This window comes from Alligator sinensis, unplaced genomic scaffold (assembly GCF_000455745.1).
Source record: "Alligator sinensis unplaced genomic scaffold, ASM45574v1 scaffold611_2, whole genome shotgun sequence".
Classification (NCBI taxonomy): Eukaryota; Metazoa; Chordata; order Crocodylia; family Alligatoridae; genus Alligator; species Alligator sinensis.
The window spans coordinates 3,003,350-3,022,878 of NW_005841869.1; the positions used below are offsets into that span (position 1 = coordinate 3,003,350).

The 19,529-nt window shown below is 45.3% G+C and overlaps 2 protein-coding genes across 9 annotated transcripts in view; one reads left to right on the forward strand and one right to left on the reverse strand.

Moving 5' to 3' along the window:
• Nucleotides 1-2,562, forward strand: part of NEK6 (NIMA related kinase 6) — a 169,154-nt gene extending 166,592 nt beyond the window's left edge. For all 8 annotated transcript variants that reach the window (XM_025194294.1, XM_025194332.1, XM_025194329.1 and 5 more), the window contains one exon: nt 507-2,562. In XM_025194294.1, coding sequence (XP_025050079.1) covers nt 507-617 — 111 coding nt within the window. In that variant the 3' untranslated portion in view covers nt 618-2,562. The remainder of the gene's footprint in view (nt 1-506) is intronic.
• A 1,115-nt stretch (nt 2,563-3,677) lies between these two features.
• The window catches only part of PSMB7 (proteasome subunit beta 7), a 34,639-nt gene continuing 18,787 nt past the window's right edge, over nt 3,678-19,529 (reverse strand). The window contains exons 5-6 of the mRNA XM_014526809.2: nt 6,172-6,323; nt 3,678-3,927 (exon numbers count right to left, since the gene is read on the reverse strand). Coding sequence (XP_014382295.1) covers nt 3,816-3,927; nt 6,172-6,323 — 264 coding nt within the window. The 3' untranslated portion in view covers nt 3,678-3,815. The remainder of the gene's footprint in view (nt 3,928-6,171; nt 6,324-19,529) is intronic.

Consider the following 19,529-nt stretch of genomic DNA (forward strand, 5'->3'; position numbering starts at 1 on the left):
CACCGTCACCTCCTCCCACTCATGACTCAGTGCGGCTCATCCTTCGGGTACACTCCTCTCAGTCAGCCATCTGCCTCCGACTGGCCACCCCCTGCTCTGACTCATTCAGCCCTTGATTTCAAGTCTTTTTAACGCTATTTCTGTAAGAGCTTTCTAGCTCTTTGGCTAAGAAAATGTCCAGTGTAGCTGTCGAACCGCTCGGTTGCTATACGGGGCATAGCTGTGTTGTGAACTATGCGAGACGGTAGCGTACTCTAAACACCCTCGCTGAAGTTTGCTATAGGGGACTGGAACATTTTAAAGAGCAGGGTGACGCGGCCCGATTGTAAGGGTGATGACTAAGCTAGACAGGAAGGAAAAGCCGGCACATAGATCACGATTTCTCCATAATCGTTCTGGCGGGGTGTGGGGGGAGAGCGCAGCGGCAGCTGTCCCTTCCCCGTGTCCAAAAGGCACAGGCGAGGATCACACTTTCACGACTTCTCTCTTTCCTTCCTTCCTTCCAGCTCCGGGAACTGGTCAGCATGTGCATATACCCTGATCCGGGTCAGAGGCCTGACATCGGTTACGTGCACCAAATAGCAAAACAGATGCATGTTTGGACCTCCAGCACTTGAAGCATCTGCAAACGCTCTCTAAGAAAAGCCATCACAGCTTAGTCTTACTTGAATTTTATTTCTCAGATGAAACCGACTGGTGCCTAGTCACACTCAAGTGAGAGAGTTGAGCACTCATAGCAAGATGCTCCATTATTTCTGCAGGTTATTTGACAAGGACTCTTACACGGTGGTCATGCTTTAAAGTGACGATTCTGTGAGGTATTGCAAGTGTTTTGTTGTTGTTGTTTTTTAAGCCAATAATGTTACAGATGTAGATCATTTAAGGGTCCTTTCTTAACTGTTGTGTGTAATCTAGGATAGATTATATTAACAAGGGTGTCTCAGTGAGCATTTGCGGCACCCCCTCTATCTTAACTGTAATGTGAAATATTGAAACAATTCCTTCAGTGAAATCACTTTATACTAATGTAAGAATTGCGGTAGATTTTTGTGTAATTTGTATAACTGCTACTTTGCCTCTTCTGTACCTGGTTAATAGCAAATTCAGTTTTTAGTTCATATATTTTTAAAGCATCCAGTTATGTGTTTTTTAAATTCCCTCCTTTGCAAACAGGAAGTGGGGAGGAGGGAGCATTTGTTTGAAGATTTTTTTTTTGTAATTGAAAATTTAGAGTGAACATTTTGCTGATGCATTTATCTGTTAACTTGGCTATAGCCGATGCGGTGGCTTTAGCACGTACCTGAAAAACATTGCTTCCATAAGCAATTTATCTTTTTAAGCTGTCTCCCCTTTGGCATTGATCTAGTTAGACTCAAAGTCCTTATTATGAATCAGTGTTACTCTAAGCCAGTTTTATTTTGGGGAAGAGACTTTTACCAAATCCAACGGCACTTCAGTAAAACTGAAAGCAAAGCAGTGTTTTAGACCTCTCTGAAACATAGGGATATTAGATTTAGCCTGAAAGAAGTCAGATTCTTTGTGCAAGTGAAATTCTAACCATACCTATCTAACTGTGAAAGCTAAGTTATAAAATGTGAATTTCTTTGGAAAACGCAACCCGATTTGAAGGACACAGCTTGTTTAAAAAGACTAATTTTTCCTTTTTTTTTAATAGATGAAAATTTTCAGTCAACTAAATTCATTCATTGAATCAATGATTACTGTCAAGGAAAAGTACTCACTGCTTTAAAACCAGAACGTACGGATTCACGTTCAAGTGTTTCTGTCTCACCTGCCTCTTCAGGGACTCAGTGCTGCACTTACTATTCGGAGGGACGACAGCGGGGGAACAGGCCCCGTCCTGCTCCCCGGCTCCGTCCGTGCGGCACGTGCCTTACTGCCGCCGTGGGTGCCAGGGCACCCTTGTTCTTTAAGAAAACCACACAACCATTAGTCTTTTGGAAATCAAATTGGGGTAAAAGGGTACCGTACCTGCAACATGTTCCTAATGGATTTTTTTCACCACTTAAAGGAAAACTGCAGTGCCAATTTAACACCTCAGATCAACATTTAGAAATTTGATTGAAAGTGCTTTAACAGAAAAGGTATTAATTGCTGTGAATGATGCTGGTGTCACTTAATGGAAGATGCCATTTTTTCTTGACGCTTCCTAGCAGGAAGCCCAGCCCGTGGCGCTCGTTTGAAAGCCGGGAAATGCAGATCGGCATGAGAACGCAGGAGAGACGCTAGGACCCTCCTGCCATTCCCATGCAAAGCTCTTGAGAAACTACCACGACCCAGGTTCTGGTTCATTATTCTTGTATTTCAGGCTATGAATCGCTGCCTTTACACTGCAGGTTTCCTTTAAACCAACTACAGTCGTAGACATGGTTGTGCCAATGCCCCTGTGGGTGTAACGTAGAACCGGAGTTCGAGTGTCTCCATCAGTCTGGTCACTTTCTTGCTACATAAAATCTATTAGTGCTTATGAGTAAATGTATTTCAACAGGTAACTTTTTGCAACTGTGCATTTTTAGATAAATAAAACAATGATTTACAAAATCACCGACTTTCTTTGTGCATGGGACAAGGAGGCCAGCGCTAAACAACACGCTTGTTACGGGAGTGTTGCATTTTCTAGTGCAAGAAAAGTAACATTTTCTTGCACGCACAAAACTGGTTTCCAACTGGTGACCTTAGCTATTAGATGCCATGCTTTACACATCAGGTTCAACTTACCCTGAAATGGGCTAGTTAACAAAGCTAGGTCAGCTGAGCAGGACACAGGGGAGGCATTTTTGAAGGCAATGTCACGCGGTGTAAATTTACCCCTCTGGAAGGAGAGCCCAACAGGAGAGCTCCCAGAGACCAGCAGCAGCTAGTTTCCCGGGTTGGGAAGTGTGGAAGTCAGGCGCCTGGGTTCAGCTCAGTTTAGCCCTTCAGCACCTCCTGGCAGAGCATGGCCAAGCCCTTGGCTTAGTAGCGAGGCTGGTTGGCTTATGAAAACTCCGGGCGGCCGTTCACCCGCTGTCACCGCAACGGCTCCCTGTGCATTTTCACATTAAACACCAGAAACAAGTCAGTTTACCCAGGCCTGGGAGTCTGGACCTCCCACCCACGTTGTACCGAGAGCCTGTCCAGGCTGCAGTGAGTAGCTTGCCTGCTTATCACCTCTGAGCAGTGCAGATCAACACCTGAAGCAGCCTGATCAATTTTAGACCAGCTTGTCACAACACGCTCGATAAGGCACCTGTTACGCCCTCTCTCCACAAGGCCAAGCCTCTACAATTTCACACATTTTAATGCCTTCCTGGAAAACAAAGGCCTGTAATAGGTAGTGAAAAAGCCCCCGTGTTAGCCCTACGCAAAGTACCACCCAAGCCTAGAGGAAGCATCTCAGCCGAATAACAGAACTAATAGATATGCAACGGCACCTTAAACAGAGAAGGAATCAGCCACACGCAGTATTTCCCCAGGTCTTCTCAATGCAGAAGTTCAGAGCAAGACAAATTGTTGCTATTACCACGAGGGGAGAGCCCAGCTAGCTGTACGTGGTGCTACACAGGGTGCCGCGGGCCATCGCAATTCAATGTACACAGGAGATGCTCCAGTTCTGTGTGAGCCTTACTCGTTCATCAGGTAAGAAACAGAAAAGCAGCAAACATCAACAGCATGGAAAACGGAGTGAGTGAACTGGTCAGCACTCATTTATTTGATATCGATTTGTGTTTCCTTGTCATGCAGAAAGGTTTCTAATACAAACCAAAGCATACCTAATACTAGAACCGTGTTACAGAAATACCACATACGAGCGCTCAGGAAGTGTCCATTGTTTGCACGGTTTCATCCACCACTTCAATTTCCAAGAGAGCGACATTTTCTGAGAGAACAGCTGTAGTCCCTTTTTCGCACTTGTATCTACCAAACCTGTTGAAGAAAAGTCAGACGTTAATTTGAAAGAATGTCCAATAGAGGGGAACTTCCTCTGGTTACACCCTAAACTTCCCTGTCACGAGTCAGCCTTACTAGACTAAAGAGAACATCCCTCTTCAGCAATTGTGGCAATCGACCTAGAGATGAATGCTGAAGGTCCAGGAAAACACTTTGATATTTAAATGGAGAGAAACCACCAGACCAGCCAGAAAGCGATCTTTAACAATAAATCTAGTGCTGTGCTGCTTTTCAGAAGAGCTGCAATTTCTGCTAGTTCAGTGTGTGGCCTGTGCTCAGATCACCATCTCCTTCAGAGTCCAGAAGCAAAGCCATTTATGACACCTTATTTCCTTTACATGCTGTAGCTTTGGATTTCTAAAAAACTAAGCAAACCTGAAACGGTGAATCTGGTGACTCTCTGCATGTAGGATCCGCGTGCGGACATGGCCCCACATCACACGCACATGAAACAATCGTTTTCCCCGCTATTCAGTTACAGACGTGTCCCCCAGACTGAATTTACACCAACAGGCTCCAGCTTAGAGAGACTTCATGGAAACGCGTCTCACTCGAGCCCGTGCAGGTTTGTAGTGGGCAGAGTCTGACAGACTTGGGAGCACCTCTTTAAGGCAAAGCCACGCTAGTTCATGGCAGCGTTGTAGCCTTGCGCCATGCAGAAGTACGGATTGCAAAATCCTGTAGCTGCCTGCCAGGGCTGATTCACTGATTAGGCAACCGCTTGCTGGAGACTTCTCCACATGCTTAGCAGTTTGACCTTTCAGGTTTTCCCTTGCCCAGCGAAGCCGACACACCGACTTGCTCATGTTGGAATTTCAACACTTCTGTGACTTGAACATTCCCAGTATTTCCTGATGGCACTATGCAGCCGCACTGCTAGTAAGCACAACCACCACCACCCTGCTTCGCTCCTTTTCTTCTTGGAGGTTTCTGCATTTGGGATGAATGTGCTTTGCCTTTTAAAGGAAGGAAGTGCTGCAGTAAAAATGACATCTTTTGTAACATCTGCAAGTTCTGCCGGCAACCTTTCCTTGTTGTCTGCAGAACTGAACAGCAAGAACTGTGTAGTGAGAAGGGGCTGTGCAGGAATCTGTCTCTCGCTGTGGCCTGCCAAATTAAAGAGCTGGAGAACATAAATAGCACAAGTTTCTACATGATGAAAAGGTCAAGAGAGGGATGTTCCATGGGAAAAGAATGAATTACTGACACCCCGCAACATTTATGGCCGGGAAGGTATTTATTATTTAAATGCTAAATGTGAATTACATTTGGCAAATGCAAGATGTTCTGGTTGGACCAAATGTAACCGTGAACCGCACGGACGCTCCCTGCAACCATTTCTGATCGCTTCTGGGAGTTTCTCTGCTATAGGGAAAACTAGTGAGCAAGACTGCTGAGCACGTGCACATCATCTCGTGCACAGCATGTTCCCCCACACCCTGGTCAGACCGCACTGTGCAAGAGCATGGCCAGCGACAGACTGAATCACAGCACAGTACCAGCAAATCAGAGCTACGCTGTCATTTTTCTGTGCCCACAACGAGGTGTTGTGCAATGGCTAATGACGAGCTGTGCTGCACCGCACTACGTTTCTGACTCCCTAGGCTAGACTTAGGCTGACCTGTGAAACTCGCAGTAATGTGCACCGAGAGTCTGACCCCACTCGGACTCGACAGATTCCCAGCCCCGGGTGGAAGGAGGACCATGCTGCACTTGCGTTTGCAAGCCTGGGGGCTCAGGAAACGAGCGCCTGGAACCCCAGTCCAGTCTCCGATTAGCCAAAAGGTCCAGGGTTCCCACAGCTCAAGTGCTAGCATCTACAGCTTGCAAAATAAAATTCCTTCTCGAGAGTTCTTGCATCACCCTTCAACTCGCTTCGCCTGTGTGGTTGGTTTTGCTTTCAAATTTCTGCAGCAGCCCGTCCCCTCCCCCTGTCCCGGTCGACTAAAGTGTGAAGCCTGTTGATGGTGACTTCCAGACTCGTGCTCGGTGTCACCGCAATTCGGGCAACCGACACATCCACGGGCGGCAGGTACTTAGCGTGAGGCAGGACACAGACTGCTCAGCGATGCAGGCAGAACTCAATCATCATCTAGAAATCTGAGCTATCGTCAATGTGTTGCAAATTAGGAATGCAGCAGTAAAATGCCTGAAAGCATCATATGAATGGTGTGCAAGTCTAGGAGAGCAGGGACAAGACAAGGCCTCAGCAGTACTAACCTTTCCCCCTTTTTGTTGGCTACATCATAAGGACGGAGAAAATCCAACTTGTTCTTGCTTATAACACAGAGATCAATGTTGCTGCCAGAGCCCAGATCATTGTATATGCCAGCTGCAATGGCATCTCGCACAAGCTGCTTGGCTTCCTCTTCCTGGAAAGACAAAAAAAGAGACCATTGTTTAGTCCTTCCGGTAAATGTGCAAGTTGTGCTGCAAAGTGCACTAGATGGCAAAGTTGCCGTCGCTGTCATTTCGTTAGTTAAATAAAAGGGAAAACTAACAGAGACGTGCGCAGAAGAACAGAATGAATCATCACGAGAGGGGGGGGTACGGCCTAGAGGCGGTTGCCCTGGGGTGGATTCAGCTGGATCGCTGGCACCATCACGTGGAGGCATGCATTGCTGTGCAAATCTTTAAGCCATCTTGCAGAGGATCTCTGTCTCTGCCTCCTGCCTACCAGCAAAGTACTGTGGAGCCTGAAAATCAGTTTACTGAGTCATGGTTATCTCTTCATGAGTCTGCTCCTACGGGTTCGGTATTGGACCCGTTCGGACGAAGATGGCAGGGGAAAATCCTTAAAGGCAAGACCTGAAGCTGTAAGGGGAGGAAAAAGCCTGGTGTTCATTAAGGCCGTCTTCTTCCAAGCCTTAAATACATGTGTGCACGGTAGTCTGCAATCCAGGTTTCCCTGTAGTGTCCTCTGTGTAACACTTGCATACAAATTAATTCAAAGATCCATACTACTTTAGTTACAAGCCTTCCCTGGGTAGAGACTATTTAAACATCCTCTATGGCACTAAAATGATTTGTATGATTTCGTAACATAGCCAACTTGGGTTGCAAAATGTATTCTGCTCATCTGAACGGCAGCCGTCTTACAGCAGAGTCTGGATCCGGACTGAACGGTAGTTAGCTGGCTAGTATTTTCTTATTCCAATCTAGTACAGAAGCAGGGAGCTACGAGGGGGCCTAGCGAACAGCCAGTGCAAGCAGAAGAGCAGACATTAGTCAGAACGCTGCATTCTGGGCTGGCTGCTTTTTGGATTTTTGAGTCTTGTTGCATACTCAATTTGGCAACAGAGCAAGAATTGGGAGCATGGCAAGCCTTAGAGAAACCATCAGAGAAGAGCATATATATTTACTAATTCAGAACTGTAAAATCAAATATTTGGAACTGCGGATAGTCCGCAAGTCGCGGATTCCACAGGCCGTACACGCAGTAGACACGGCACCCGAAGTACAGCACGTACGTTAGTTAAACAGGCTCCCAGGAGTGGCAGTAATGTCCAGAGCCCACTTAAAAATAAGGTACAGACGTAGCACGCCACGTGAAGAAGGAAGTCTAGACTCCGAATTAGCCCTGCCGTTTCCTAGTACACCCAAGACGACAAGTCTTAACGTGGCTGAAGCCGTGCAGTGCCGAGTCCTGCATAAGTTCAAAGGCTGCTATCTGTCACACGGGCACAGCTCTTTGGTTAGTTAGCGCTGCTAATACAAATAGTTTGTTCTCTACAGCAAGGATGCGCATTTCCTTAGATGTGCACAGTGCAAGCGTCTGACTTGCCCCGTTTCTCAGAAATCTGAATTGCTCACCGCTGCACGGTAGGTATGCCGGAGACCGGGCAGAGACCGCAGTAAGTTCTGAGAATTGGACCAGTGGCTGCACAGGGATCTTCAAATAAGCGTCTTCTATAAGAAAACCTGTCAACCCCCCCCACTAAAGAGTATATGACAATAGACCTCTAAGTCTATACACACCTACAACAAAACCCTTCACAAAATTACTTTGTTCAGGGCATAACTTGCTCTACAGAAATCATATTTTTGAAGCCAGGTGCATCACATCCTCATTATAGTAGCTTCTCCGTAGCCTGCAGCAGAAAAAAGGGAAGGCTATTACAGCTACATTAGCTCCCTCTACAGACCCAGCCAGAGAGCGCCGTATCGGAAATAAAACCTAACACCCGACTGAGAACCACTGACCAGACCCGGAGCATTGCAATTCACTTTTCAAACTATCTCAAACTTGTGGAAACAACAACTCCTCAATTACACGTTGGAGCTGAAGACGTGGCTCAAAGCTGGGGAGCGGTCCACCAGCACACAGCCCTGGAAAAGGGGTTCAGTGTGGACCGCACGTCGGGAGCCTCTCGTGAATCACCTTCTGCCGCTAGCGACCGCAGGGCCCCTGCCTTCCCTCCCGCTCAGGTCAGCTTCCCCGAAGCAACCAGCAATTGCTTTCACAGAGAACAAGACATTTATTCCTAAACTTCAAAAGATGCGAGTAAGCAGGGCTGGAAGACAGGGAAGAGCCACCCAACCCTTCTCCAGATCCCTGGGTCAGAGCCACTGCTTTAAAGCAGCAACACACACTGCAGAAACGGGGTGGGATACGAATACTTTACAGGCACAGACCGCCGGGAGGACAGCGACAACCTGCTGCGCCCCGAGTCCACGTGCTTTGCCTATCCATTTGCCATCGTTTCCCGGAGGTCAGAAAGCAAGCCACGAACCATGCGAAAAGCCTATTCAAAGACCGACAGCATTATGTTAGCAAACAAACGGTACTGAGAAGTCAGGGTTAAAAACTCTTCAGCTACTTTGGCTGCCATGAGATTTACAAGAAATGTGTTTTTTAATTGATTTCCTAGCCTGGAAAAAAAAATCTCACCGTGCTAGGACTGGTTCTCTTTAATCTCTTTAAACTGTGACAGGAGGGATTAAGCCACTCCAGATGCTGCGGTGACAAGAATTTGGGGGCCCTGCTTTTTGTTTGAAAGTATCCGATGGCTGGCTTGTTAATCTCTGCTCGCTGGCCAAGCTCAAGGGATCATTCGCTCCCCTTACCTTCAGAAGCAACTCCCCGGAAAAAAGAGCAGTTTGCAAAAATTCATCTAGCAACTGATATTCGGTTGGCAACAGAGCGGTCTCTTGCCCACCACCAGCTCTGAAGTGAATTCATCACTGCCTGGCAGAACGAGCTGGGCAGAGGAGCAGAGACGAGGACAAAAAGATCGCGTGCAAGGTACGACGAGCACGCTGTGTACCGACTTGCGACGGAACGAGCAAGTCACACCATTTCCATCTTGCACGGTTTGTTTTCTTAAAGGTTTTAGACGATGGAAAAATCAAAGCAATCCCTTGTCAGTGTTCATGTACTACCGGTTAGCACGCTGCGTGTTCGTTTCGGCATTAAGGACAAGTCTTCTGCTAGGACCACGCGCTACGTATGAATTAAGGCAAGAAACAGAGAACAGAAAGATTTATTCTCATCTGCAATAAGCACCACAAGCCACGCGGTGTGCCAGCGCGAGGGTCTCGAGCTAACCTCCTGTCCCACCGAGGCCTAACGGGGCGAGGACGCTTGGAAGTTCCAGTTCCCCCTTTTATTCGGATGTATTAATCTGAATAGCCGACTCGCTGCCACGGGAAATCCCGAGTGCAAGGGCAAGCTAGCTTTCAAAGCTGGCTTTGGAAAATGCAGCTCTGTTCACGTCACGTGAAGCCCTCAAACCTCTCTCCTACTCTGCCACGTGAAGATAACCGTTCCAGGGGATGTGCTGCGCTCCTGGACTGCCGTCAGCTTCAGGCAGCAGCTGCACGAGCCCCAGCGCTCAAGTGCAGCTCCAGAGGATCCCCAAAGCAGCTCGGCTACAGTCACGTCTGCTCCCGGCGCATACCTCGCGTCCTCCAGCGGCCCTCCGAAGAAGAGCTTGTTATTAGCAGTGTTCCTATTCTCACAGCTTTATTATGGCACTGACCAAGAGAGCTGTGCTCACGCGGGTTCTGCCTTCGCTCCTGCTTCCCCCGATGCGATCTCGAAGCGTGTTCGGTGCACCTCGCACGTCCCCTCGGAACAAACAAGCCGCTCGTTTCTGCGCCTTTCTGCTGCGTTTTCCAGGGCAAGCGAGTTTATTGGCTTGGCGCAAGAATAAGTTTGTTGCCCGGATTCCTGGCACGACAGGGACGTTTCAGTTCTCTCTGGGCAAGACCACACGCATGCACACACGTTTTAAACTCCAAGATAAGCCAACATGAAATTTTAAAATCAAAAGGCAAACATTATAAATGGGTCAAGAAACACAGCCGCACTGTCCTTAGCCTGTGGTACCGACCTGCTGCAGTTTTCCTAACGGTCTTGGCCTTTGCTAATCTGAGCAGAGCTGCGGGTTGTTCTTTTGGGTTTTTTAATGTAAAACCTTTCTTCGGTCCTCTCGGCGTGTTAAGTAAATAAGCATTTTGGCACTTTTTTCTTTTTAAAATGCAGCCTACGCATTACACTATTGTTAGCAAAATACTTTTTAAAAACCCAGCGGAGCCGAGCGATCTCTGTCTGGTAGATGTCTGTTATAATTAAGATAGTCTCAGAATACTAAACGCCAGAGGACCATAACCTGCAATAGTTGGACCCGTTTCATTAAAATGAAGTCATTTTAATTAAATCAGAATCCAAATGCGAATGAAATATTGTTTTCCTCCCATTTTTGTGATTTAGAAAGATGACCAGAACGGCCTTGTGAAAAACCTCTCTCCGCAGCAGAGACCCTGCATGCAAAGTTCTAGCAAGGAGCGGAGATTTTTATGGGCAGAAAATAGGGGGTTATAATGAAAATGCTGACACAGTCTTAACTACAGTGGCATGAATGAGTCACTGTAATAATTAATCTAAAAAACCCTAAAAGTTCAGAGTATATAAAAGGAGCGCTTCCTACTTTATGGTTGCAAAGACCAAGCTAACTGGGAATATCATTCTCTCGGGTCCACACTGCTTCTTAAATGAGATTACAGTAAGAGTGATGTACTGTAATACAAGTCAGCGGTGACAAGCAGCACTTTATAGAGCTATCTGTTTGTCTCCATCACTACATCACACAATGTGTCCCAGGACTCCAATGTGCAACTCCATTTACCACTACATGACAAATGGGCAGCACTTGTAAAAGGCACAAAGAGGTCCAGATCAGCCATGTAATGGTCACCACAGCTGTACCGTAGTGCTTGAGGGGGGGAAAACAGACCCCCAAGTTCATTAAACTGACCAGTAATGGATCTTTCAAACCGTGCCTTAGGAATAGTACAGTAAAGGCTAAAATAAATAACTCAGCATGGAAGGCTAATCTGAAATGGTGTTTGATAAATTATTTATAACGTAGACGATTGTCTGCATTTAATATTGGAGCTACTGGTAGCATCTTTAAAAGATGATTTATGTCTTGTAATGCCATTAAACTTTATATTGGCCCACTGCTAGCTATAAAGTCTGCTGAGATTTAGAGAATGAGTTTTAAACTGTCACTGCAACATCATAGTAGATGGAGACTGTATTAAATCTTTACTTTAAACCTGTTATCTGGAGAGTTGCATTTTGTAGACACTCACAAACTGATAGATTACCTCTCTGCATCTGCTATAGGGAAAGTCCCAAATAGCACTGCGAAGGAACTTTTCCACATGATTCTTGTCTACGGGCAGAATCAAATTTCTCTCCTCGCTTAAGTGATTTTTTAAAATTTGAAATTCCAACTAAGTGAAAATTTAAAGGACTCTGCTACAGCGGATGCAGTGATTTCTACATCAAAATAATCCCACCTTTGCTAAAAGCTTTTAAGTAGAATCCCATCGCGTATGCCTACTAACGCCGCGACGAAACACGGTAGCTGCAGCTGCTTGGACAATACTATTTCTGTGATGGTCTGGATGCTTGGCAAGGAAGTTGTACACGAGATGTCTTTCGCACAGATTTAAAGATTGAACAGAGATTTCTTTTAAAAATTAGATTCTCAGCAATGTAGAAGAAATGTCTGGGAATGTCTGTTGCCCGGCCAGCAATATCGTGGGTCGACGTTATCTACACAAGTTAAATTCTCCAGCGTGTTTAGTGGGGGGGGGGTTTGGGTTTTTTTTTTGAAGCATCCGCAGGCAGTAAAGCTGCCACAGGGTGCAAGACATTTTGCAAAAAAAATAAATAAATCAGACAGTCGTCGTAGCGTGCTCTTCCACGCTCTGATGAAATTTGTTCAAAGTCCTAACTGTACTGAGAAAAGCAAAGCCCACGCACTACTGTGAGGCAGAAACAGAGGTGCGAGGAAGAGTAGCGAGAACTCGAGGACAGACGTGTAGTAAAAATCTATAAGAAGTGTTGGGAGCTGGGGGTTAGGAAAACGATACCTCTTGAAGGACATAAGTGCCTACAGAAGGATAATTAGACTTTGGAAGAGTAATCAGCAGACTACAGCATGTGAAAATGTGGATGTGCCTGTCTGCTGGGAGAAATTGTGTTGGAGATCGATACATAACTGGAAGCAATGCTAAAATCTTCTGGGAAAGCCCAAGGAGACAATGGAGCTATGAAGACAGCTCTAAAGCAAAGTATTTGGATTTCTTTTCTTTCAAGGGAAGGTTGAAAGCCACCATTTAGTCTAAAATGAATCTGGTTTGGCTACATTTTCACTTGAACTGAGGGACAGGTGATGAGAGGAAGAGCTGGTGTATTTAATTTTAGTATCCCAAAGGATTTAAATGCCAGTAAAAATCTCTCTCTCACAATACTTCATGTAGTATGGGGTTTAGGTAGTGCATGTCCTAGGTAGATGAGCAATAAAGGTATTTTTGAGCTATAAAGCACGCAGCTAGGCATTAACTGAATATAGCCCATGTCCTAACAAAGAGATTTTACTTTGTTTTCATCTCACTTTGTCCAGGTGAACCGAGTTTGTGAGGGCTCTCCTGGGATTTGTTAAGTTTAATTGAACTGCATCTGGTGCCGATGGGGGGGTTATTGACATTGTCTTCACACTGTGTTTTGTTGCCTTTTCTTCCCCCGTCATCTTCTGTATGTACTATAAAGGGTCATGAAGGAGCAGTTAGGGGCAGAGAGTAGAAAAAAATCTTATAGTCTGTGAACAATGCAAGATGGGGCTATGGATGGATAAGTATGTTTGGGATATATGGGGGGGATGGACAGGACCTGGGGCTTTTTTAAACAGCTAAAAAAATCTCTCAAGCCTGTATATATATGCCAAAAAATCAGAGCAGGAGGATGAGTGATCAGAAGAGGAGACTATTAAGACTCCTGTACATTTGGCGTGGTCCGGGCTCTGCCAGACCAGACCCAGGCAGCTTAAGCAGCAGCAGGAGGGAGACGTGTGCAAGAGGAGAAAGCAAACAGGTTGTTAACTTTGTGATTACTCTTCTCTGCCTCTGTCACGCTCAAGCGAGGTGCTGAAACACCCCGAGACTTTATGGATCTCACCAATATCAACAGTAAATAAAGGAGAAGAGGGACACAGGAGGTCGCTGCATTTGTCACTACCTTTAGACGTGTACTATAAGAGAGGGATGGGAGCGTTGACAGGACAGAGCAGAGGCTCGGTGCATCTTTGAAGAGAGTGATTGTATATTTAATTGCAATGCATTATTAAAATCTTATCCTGCATGTTCAGTGGGAAACGCTCAAAGCTTAAGGAGATCAGGTGAAACAGTTACACAAAGTAGAAACAAGGACAGCAATTGTGGAAACAAAGGCAATCAGCGGAGAGCGCCAACAAGCTTTCGCTGCCCAGGTTCGTTTGCCAGAGCGATGGCCTGTGAAAATGCAATGTATTTTGCTTGTGCGCAGAACAGTGCTTCGGTGCCGCAGGGTTTCCAGCACATCCGCCTGCGCAGGGATAAAAATGGAGTCCCCCGTTCCACATGGACAGAATACTGGAATTCGTGCGTCGCGTGGCAAACCCCAAGAAACCTTCGGACTCTGTCGACACTGTTACAGACGGACCTTTAAAAATAAATACCGAGGAAACTAGGAATGCTCTGGCTGACGGGAAAAGTAACGGCAAGTAAAGAGAACACAATAATCCCAGTTTGTTGCTGTTAGTACGAGCTGCTCGGACCGCGCTAATGCGACTACGGCTTTATTTTCCAATCCTGCTTAAAGCCTTAATTAGGGAAAACACCGAAGGCATCCAAATTCACACGCATTACCACCGGCGCTAGGAGCCCTCCATATTAGCATACATCTCTTATACATGCGCACCACTGTGCCACTCCATTTAAATGATATCTCCTAGCGCCGTGAGCCCCTTGCGCTGCCTAGACATTTTACAAAATGCATCTCTGCACAATACGTCCCCAGGGAATCCTTTGGGCCGTGCTGTGTACGTGGAAGAAGCCATGTTACAAGATCACTTGCGTACATCCCTAGGGCCGAGCTTCTGAGCAAGTTTTAAGACTACTTTTTAAAGAAAACAAGGAAGCCTACGTTACAAACGCGCGTTCCTGCATTTCGGTGTAGTCCTCCTAGCTAACACCGCTCATCTGCTCAAGTAAGTGAGGCAAGTCACAGAGTTCGCCGCACCACCGTAAAGCAATCAGAACAAAATACACCGTGCGTGCCCAAAACACCACTTCGCACACCGACCCTTACTTACTCCTATCCGACCACACTTAAAATGGATGCTCCTTTCCACTTGAGCCATGCCAAATCAAAAGTGTTTCAAGTCCAGATTCTACAATGTGCTTTCAAGCACTCATGCTGCTGTGCAACGTAAAAATAAAGTCATTTAAACTACTGTGGAAATTCACCCACTGTCGGGCTGAACACGGGATCCCACCAGCAGGAAACGTACTTCAGGAGGAACGGGGACGGCCGTGTCCTTTAGCAATGGCGCAGGCAGGTGTCCGAACTGGAAGCTGACTGGGAATTAGGGCTACCGAGTGTATAGACACAGGATGTTAAGTTTTAACATCGAACATCTTTGCTTTTGTTTGTTTAAAAAAATTCAGTAATTCGGTGCTGTGACGCACATTTTTGTGGTTGCTTCTATATATGGTATGAAAACACAATGTCAATATTTTTATTATTTTGAGCTTACCGTTTTCTACTGAGATATTTCCTTCAAATAAACTGCGCCTCTCACAAAGTCCCTAATTACTCTTCTCTGTGATTAAAGTATTTTCATGTTTCGTTGGTACAGACGCTTGCAAGCCCAGACTCATCACCACCTCCCCCCTTTCTGATATTGTACACCACACAAGTATAATAAACCATGTTAATATTTCATACCAGTGTGAAATATGCTGGAGTATCAATTCAACATCTGCTGTCTTTAGGGTACTGGAGTCCCGCAGAGACACTTTCAATTTGTAATTGAGTTCTATACTGAATTAATCAGCAGTTTATCTTTTTTAGTAAAATAATGTCTTCCCCACTAACCTGGATTTACATTAACAATTTATGCTGAATTACCTGCCAAGACAAAAAACTTATAGGGACCAATGTTACCGAATGGTAGCTTCGAATCCTATATTTCATTCCTTACACGAAGACTAGTGCAATCCATTGTTCCAGTGGTACGGCATCTTAAATTACAAGCCCTCTCTTGAATCTTCAGGGTTTTTTATTTTCTTTGGACTATTTTTAGATTTGTCCCCACCACGAATTAGCATGGAAACATTTATAAACCATCACTTGTGATGTTGTGACACTGTTCAGACTTTTTAGGAAACAGACTGTCAGAACGAGAGGGACTTAATTCAGCGACTAAAGGGACTGTAAATTTTACCATGCCGCAAGCTTTAGCTTTGTAACCTGAAATTCTCAATCTTCTTCATATTACAACTACGCTGCCTCGTGCTGATATTTTGCATCCTGGCTACAGGGGAAGGGACAAGAAATGCAAACCAAGCAAGAAGCATTTGAAGGTACTTTTACGCCGTAAGAATGACAGGTAAGGCAGCCCGTACTTGGATCACTGTCATCAAAAGTGCTGAGGAAAGAATGAGAGGGTGCAAAAGTTCAACCTGTATTGTAAACGGGGAGGGGGGGGGAGCCCAGGCTGTCTTGGAGAGTACACTAAAATACTTTACGAGCCCTATTCACTTGAAGGCAGCCTTGCTTGAGTTCTGGGCTGACCTCATTCGGATTCAGTGTCATTTGCTCACAAAGAAATTACGCTCTGCCTCCCGAATCCTCACTGCAGGGGCAGCACTGCAGCTTTACACCACGGGAAATATTTTCCAGTGTTTCACAGTTACAAGAAATACACAAAACTGAAACCATTTAGACTGGAACACCTGCTCCTGAGAAATGCATCAAAAATAATTACCTGTCCAACATCTATCCTACGTGTAGTAAAATGATCTCAAGCACTCAGCATTGTTGCGAATAGCGTGTCTACGGTACCGTGTACAAAGTTTAAGCGCTACCTCTGCAAAGAAGGAAATTGTTGTTCTTGGCCATGCAGAAGAGTCCAGTTTATACTAAGAACTGAATGGCAGGACCTCAACTTTGGCAAGACTGCTCTCCCTGGGGACAGCATGGAGGATCCTGGAAGGAAGAGTTGGGGGGTATCGCTCAGCACTCCCAAAAGAGATCACCCCTAGGCACTTTCATATCTGACTTGCGTCTACAAATGATGCTTTGATATATGCAAGGAGCATATTTTAAGAACTCCTCTCTGGTAAACCTCAGCCATTTAAGAGCATGTCCAGTCTGCAAGGCAGAAAGGTGTGTTTAAAAATTAACTTCGTATTTCCAGTTTTGCATTCATTCCACAATGGGAATCAATGTCTGTCAGGACATGAGTAAAAACAGCACCTGCCCAAAATAATCTGAATCTAGAATAGGAAGCAATAGGCACAATACAGCTCCATCCTAACGTAAGTCTCTATGCACCAATACCTGGCATCCCTCCACGGAGAGATACCTGGCTTCAGTGGATGAAGGACTACAGACACAGGGAAGCATCAAACCTGCGTCAACGTGAGCGCTATCAATAAAAGGCAGTGCAGCTATGCTGGTCTGTTGTCACTGGGTAATCGAATAAACATCTACAGAGCATATAAATAGTAAGCGCTTATTTTTGTACAGGGGGGCAGATTTTAATTTTTTTTTCCATTTATTTAAGCTCTGTGTTTGAGGCCAACAGGGGTTCAAGTATCTCAGGCAGGCTCTTCAGCTTAACTCTGATAGTCTTGCTTGATCTCTATTGTCTGCTGTCTGAGTTCAGCCAACAAACCTCCCAGCAAGTGGTCACCTTCCTATGGAGTCATTAAACCTCTGAATGTCAGCTGGTGGGATTAGCCTGCAGACTTCCACACCTGAGCCCTATGGCAGGGACACAGGCATTTTGATCAACATCACTAATGAATACAGAATTCATATGCAGCTTGTCACTGCTCTTGAGCTCTGAGTCACACAGATGCAGTCTAAATAAGACTGATGAGACAACTATTGTTGAAGATTATATAGTTTTGACAGTTGACAAAAATAACTCAGTATTATTGTCAGTAGTTAATAAACAAAAATAATACTCAACCGCGCAGCGCGATACCCATGTTTCCTACTGTCCCTCCAAATATTTTTTTTTGAATTATTTCTGCTTGGGCTGTTTAACAACAGAAAAACAATGCTGGTGTTTCTGTAATACTGAACTATGACCTAAGTATTTTTATTTAAATAGATGCTATAGAAAGGCCAATTTACTGCAAGGTTTCTCCTAGGAAACCAGAGGCCTACATACATTAAGCCCCGCACCTCTCTTGGACGAAGGCGATCAACTCTGTGCCTCAGTTTCCTCACCTGTGCAGAGGTGATAAGTGATTTGTCACAGGTGCCCCCACGATGGACGGCAGAGCCAGACACAGCCTCGTGCTCTGGGCTCCCTGTTCTGTGGATTAGCCCCTAGGCTACCCTCCCACAGAGCAGGGGAATGTTGTTGGGAGAGTTGGGCCAGGAAGGAGAGACATCTCATCGTCCAACTCTGCTAACGTACATCAAACGCCTGTCTGAATTTATTGCCACATGCAATTAACCTGTGTGGCACACGATCACAAATGCTGCACATCCTCCCACTTTTCCAGCACCCCATTTCAAAGGTAATTATTTCAGTTCTGCATTTCTCTTCCTCTTATTTTGCCCTCTGCAACTGAACATAGCACACCCCTCCGTTCAGCTTCCCTGAGGTCACTGTTTTCTATGATTGCTTCTGCTCTTCCTTCTGGAGTGTCTTCCTTTTGGCTTCTCTTCTTATTAAACTCAGCTGGTTTGATGAAATATGGGAGAAAAAACAGAGGCAAGGAGCAGCCTGCATCTTTGCTCAGCTGAACACGAAGCTTTCGTCAGGTGTCTAAAAAAATGTAAGTCCATGCTGGCTGCACTTTATCAAGTAATTTTCTTCAGACTTACAAAACTTCTCCTCCTCTGTGAGTGACAGGGTCAACCACCAACATTTATATTATTAAAGATCTGTGTTACAGTTCCCCCTAGGGACTCAACAACCGGCGCATAGATAAGTCACAAGTTCCAGCACCTTACAGTGTAGGCAGAATTTATCCCAGGTTTCAATGGTTGCTATTCCTTGATGTTGGTTTTTTGGGTTGTTTTTTTTTTAACACGAGCATCCATGAATAAAACTGAAAAAAAATGAATGCTGTGTTTAAAACCATGTGGTTACTTGACTGAAAGGAAAAACTGGCTGCACTGCAAGATCTAAGCCTGCAACACTGTATTAGGCGTGCTGCTCTTCCACTTATGTTATTTAAAGTGGATCTATAGCTGCCCACATGACAAATTAATATTGTTCTGCAGTAGTTAGGTGCTTGGCATCACATTTTTGAAGCATCTACAGGCCTTCGGGGCTGAAAGTGTTCACATCTTCAGCAATCTATAATGGTTCCTCTAGAGGCCAGCATTTGCTTCACAATGAAACATGCCTCCATAAATCAGACTGCAGAAGTGGCACTTGAGTACGTCACCATCTATCTTAGCAGTTTCTCTGAAGGATGTTGGGTAGAGATCATCTCTCGGCACTGCAACCAGGGGAAGGACCATCACAGTTGGCATTGACAAAGCATGTGCTACTTAAAACTGAAGACACACTAAGTCTATGAGAAAAACACATCCTGCTGGTGTTAGCATGCCTCAGGCAGTGGTAGAAGCTTCAGCAACTCATCTTCAAAAGGCAGAGAGCCAGGGCTCTAGGAACCTGCAAAAATTGGCTAAGCCTGCAGTCTTCATTTTTTTCAAGTTGAGCATCTTCAAAGTCTACAATTCTAACTGTAGGGCACAGCAGCTGCCACTGCAGATTTGATCCTCTCAGCTTTTGGCAGCTCTCAACTTGAAATTCTAGCAAAAGAATTTTTCAAGTTGCTATTATTGCCTGTCATGGATTTATAAATATTGTGCACTATCTGCTGTGGCATGGCTCTCATGGGACGCCAGTGCATGCCAAAAGCATAACAGAATGAAAAACAGTTCCTTTTCTTCAAATAAATGCTAATTTTTTTTAACTGTGCTCACACGATGTGTTTGGTGATCAGCTTCAATAGTACAGAATATATATCAGAGGGAAAAAAGCTGA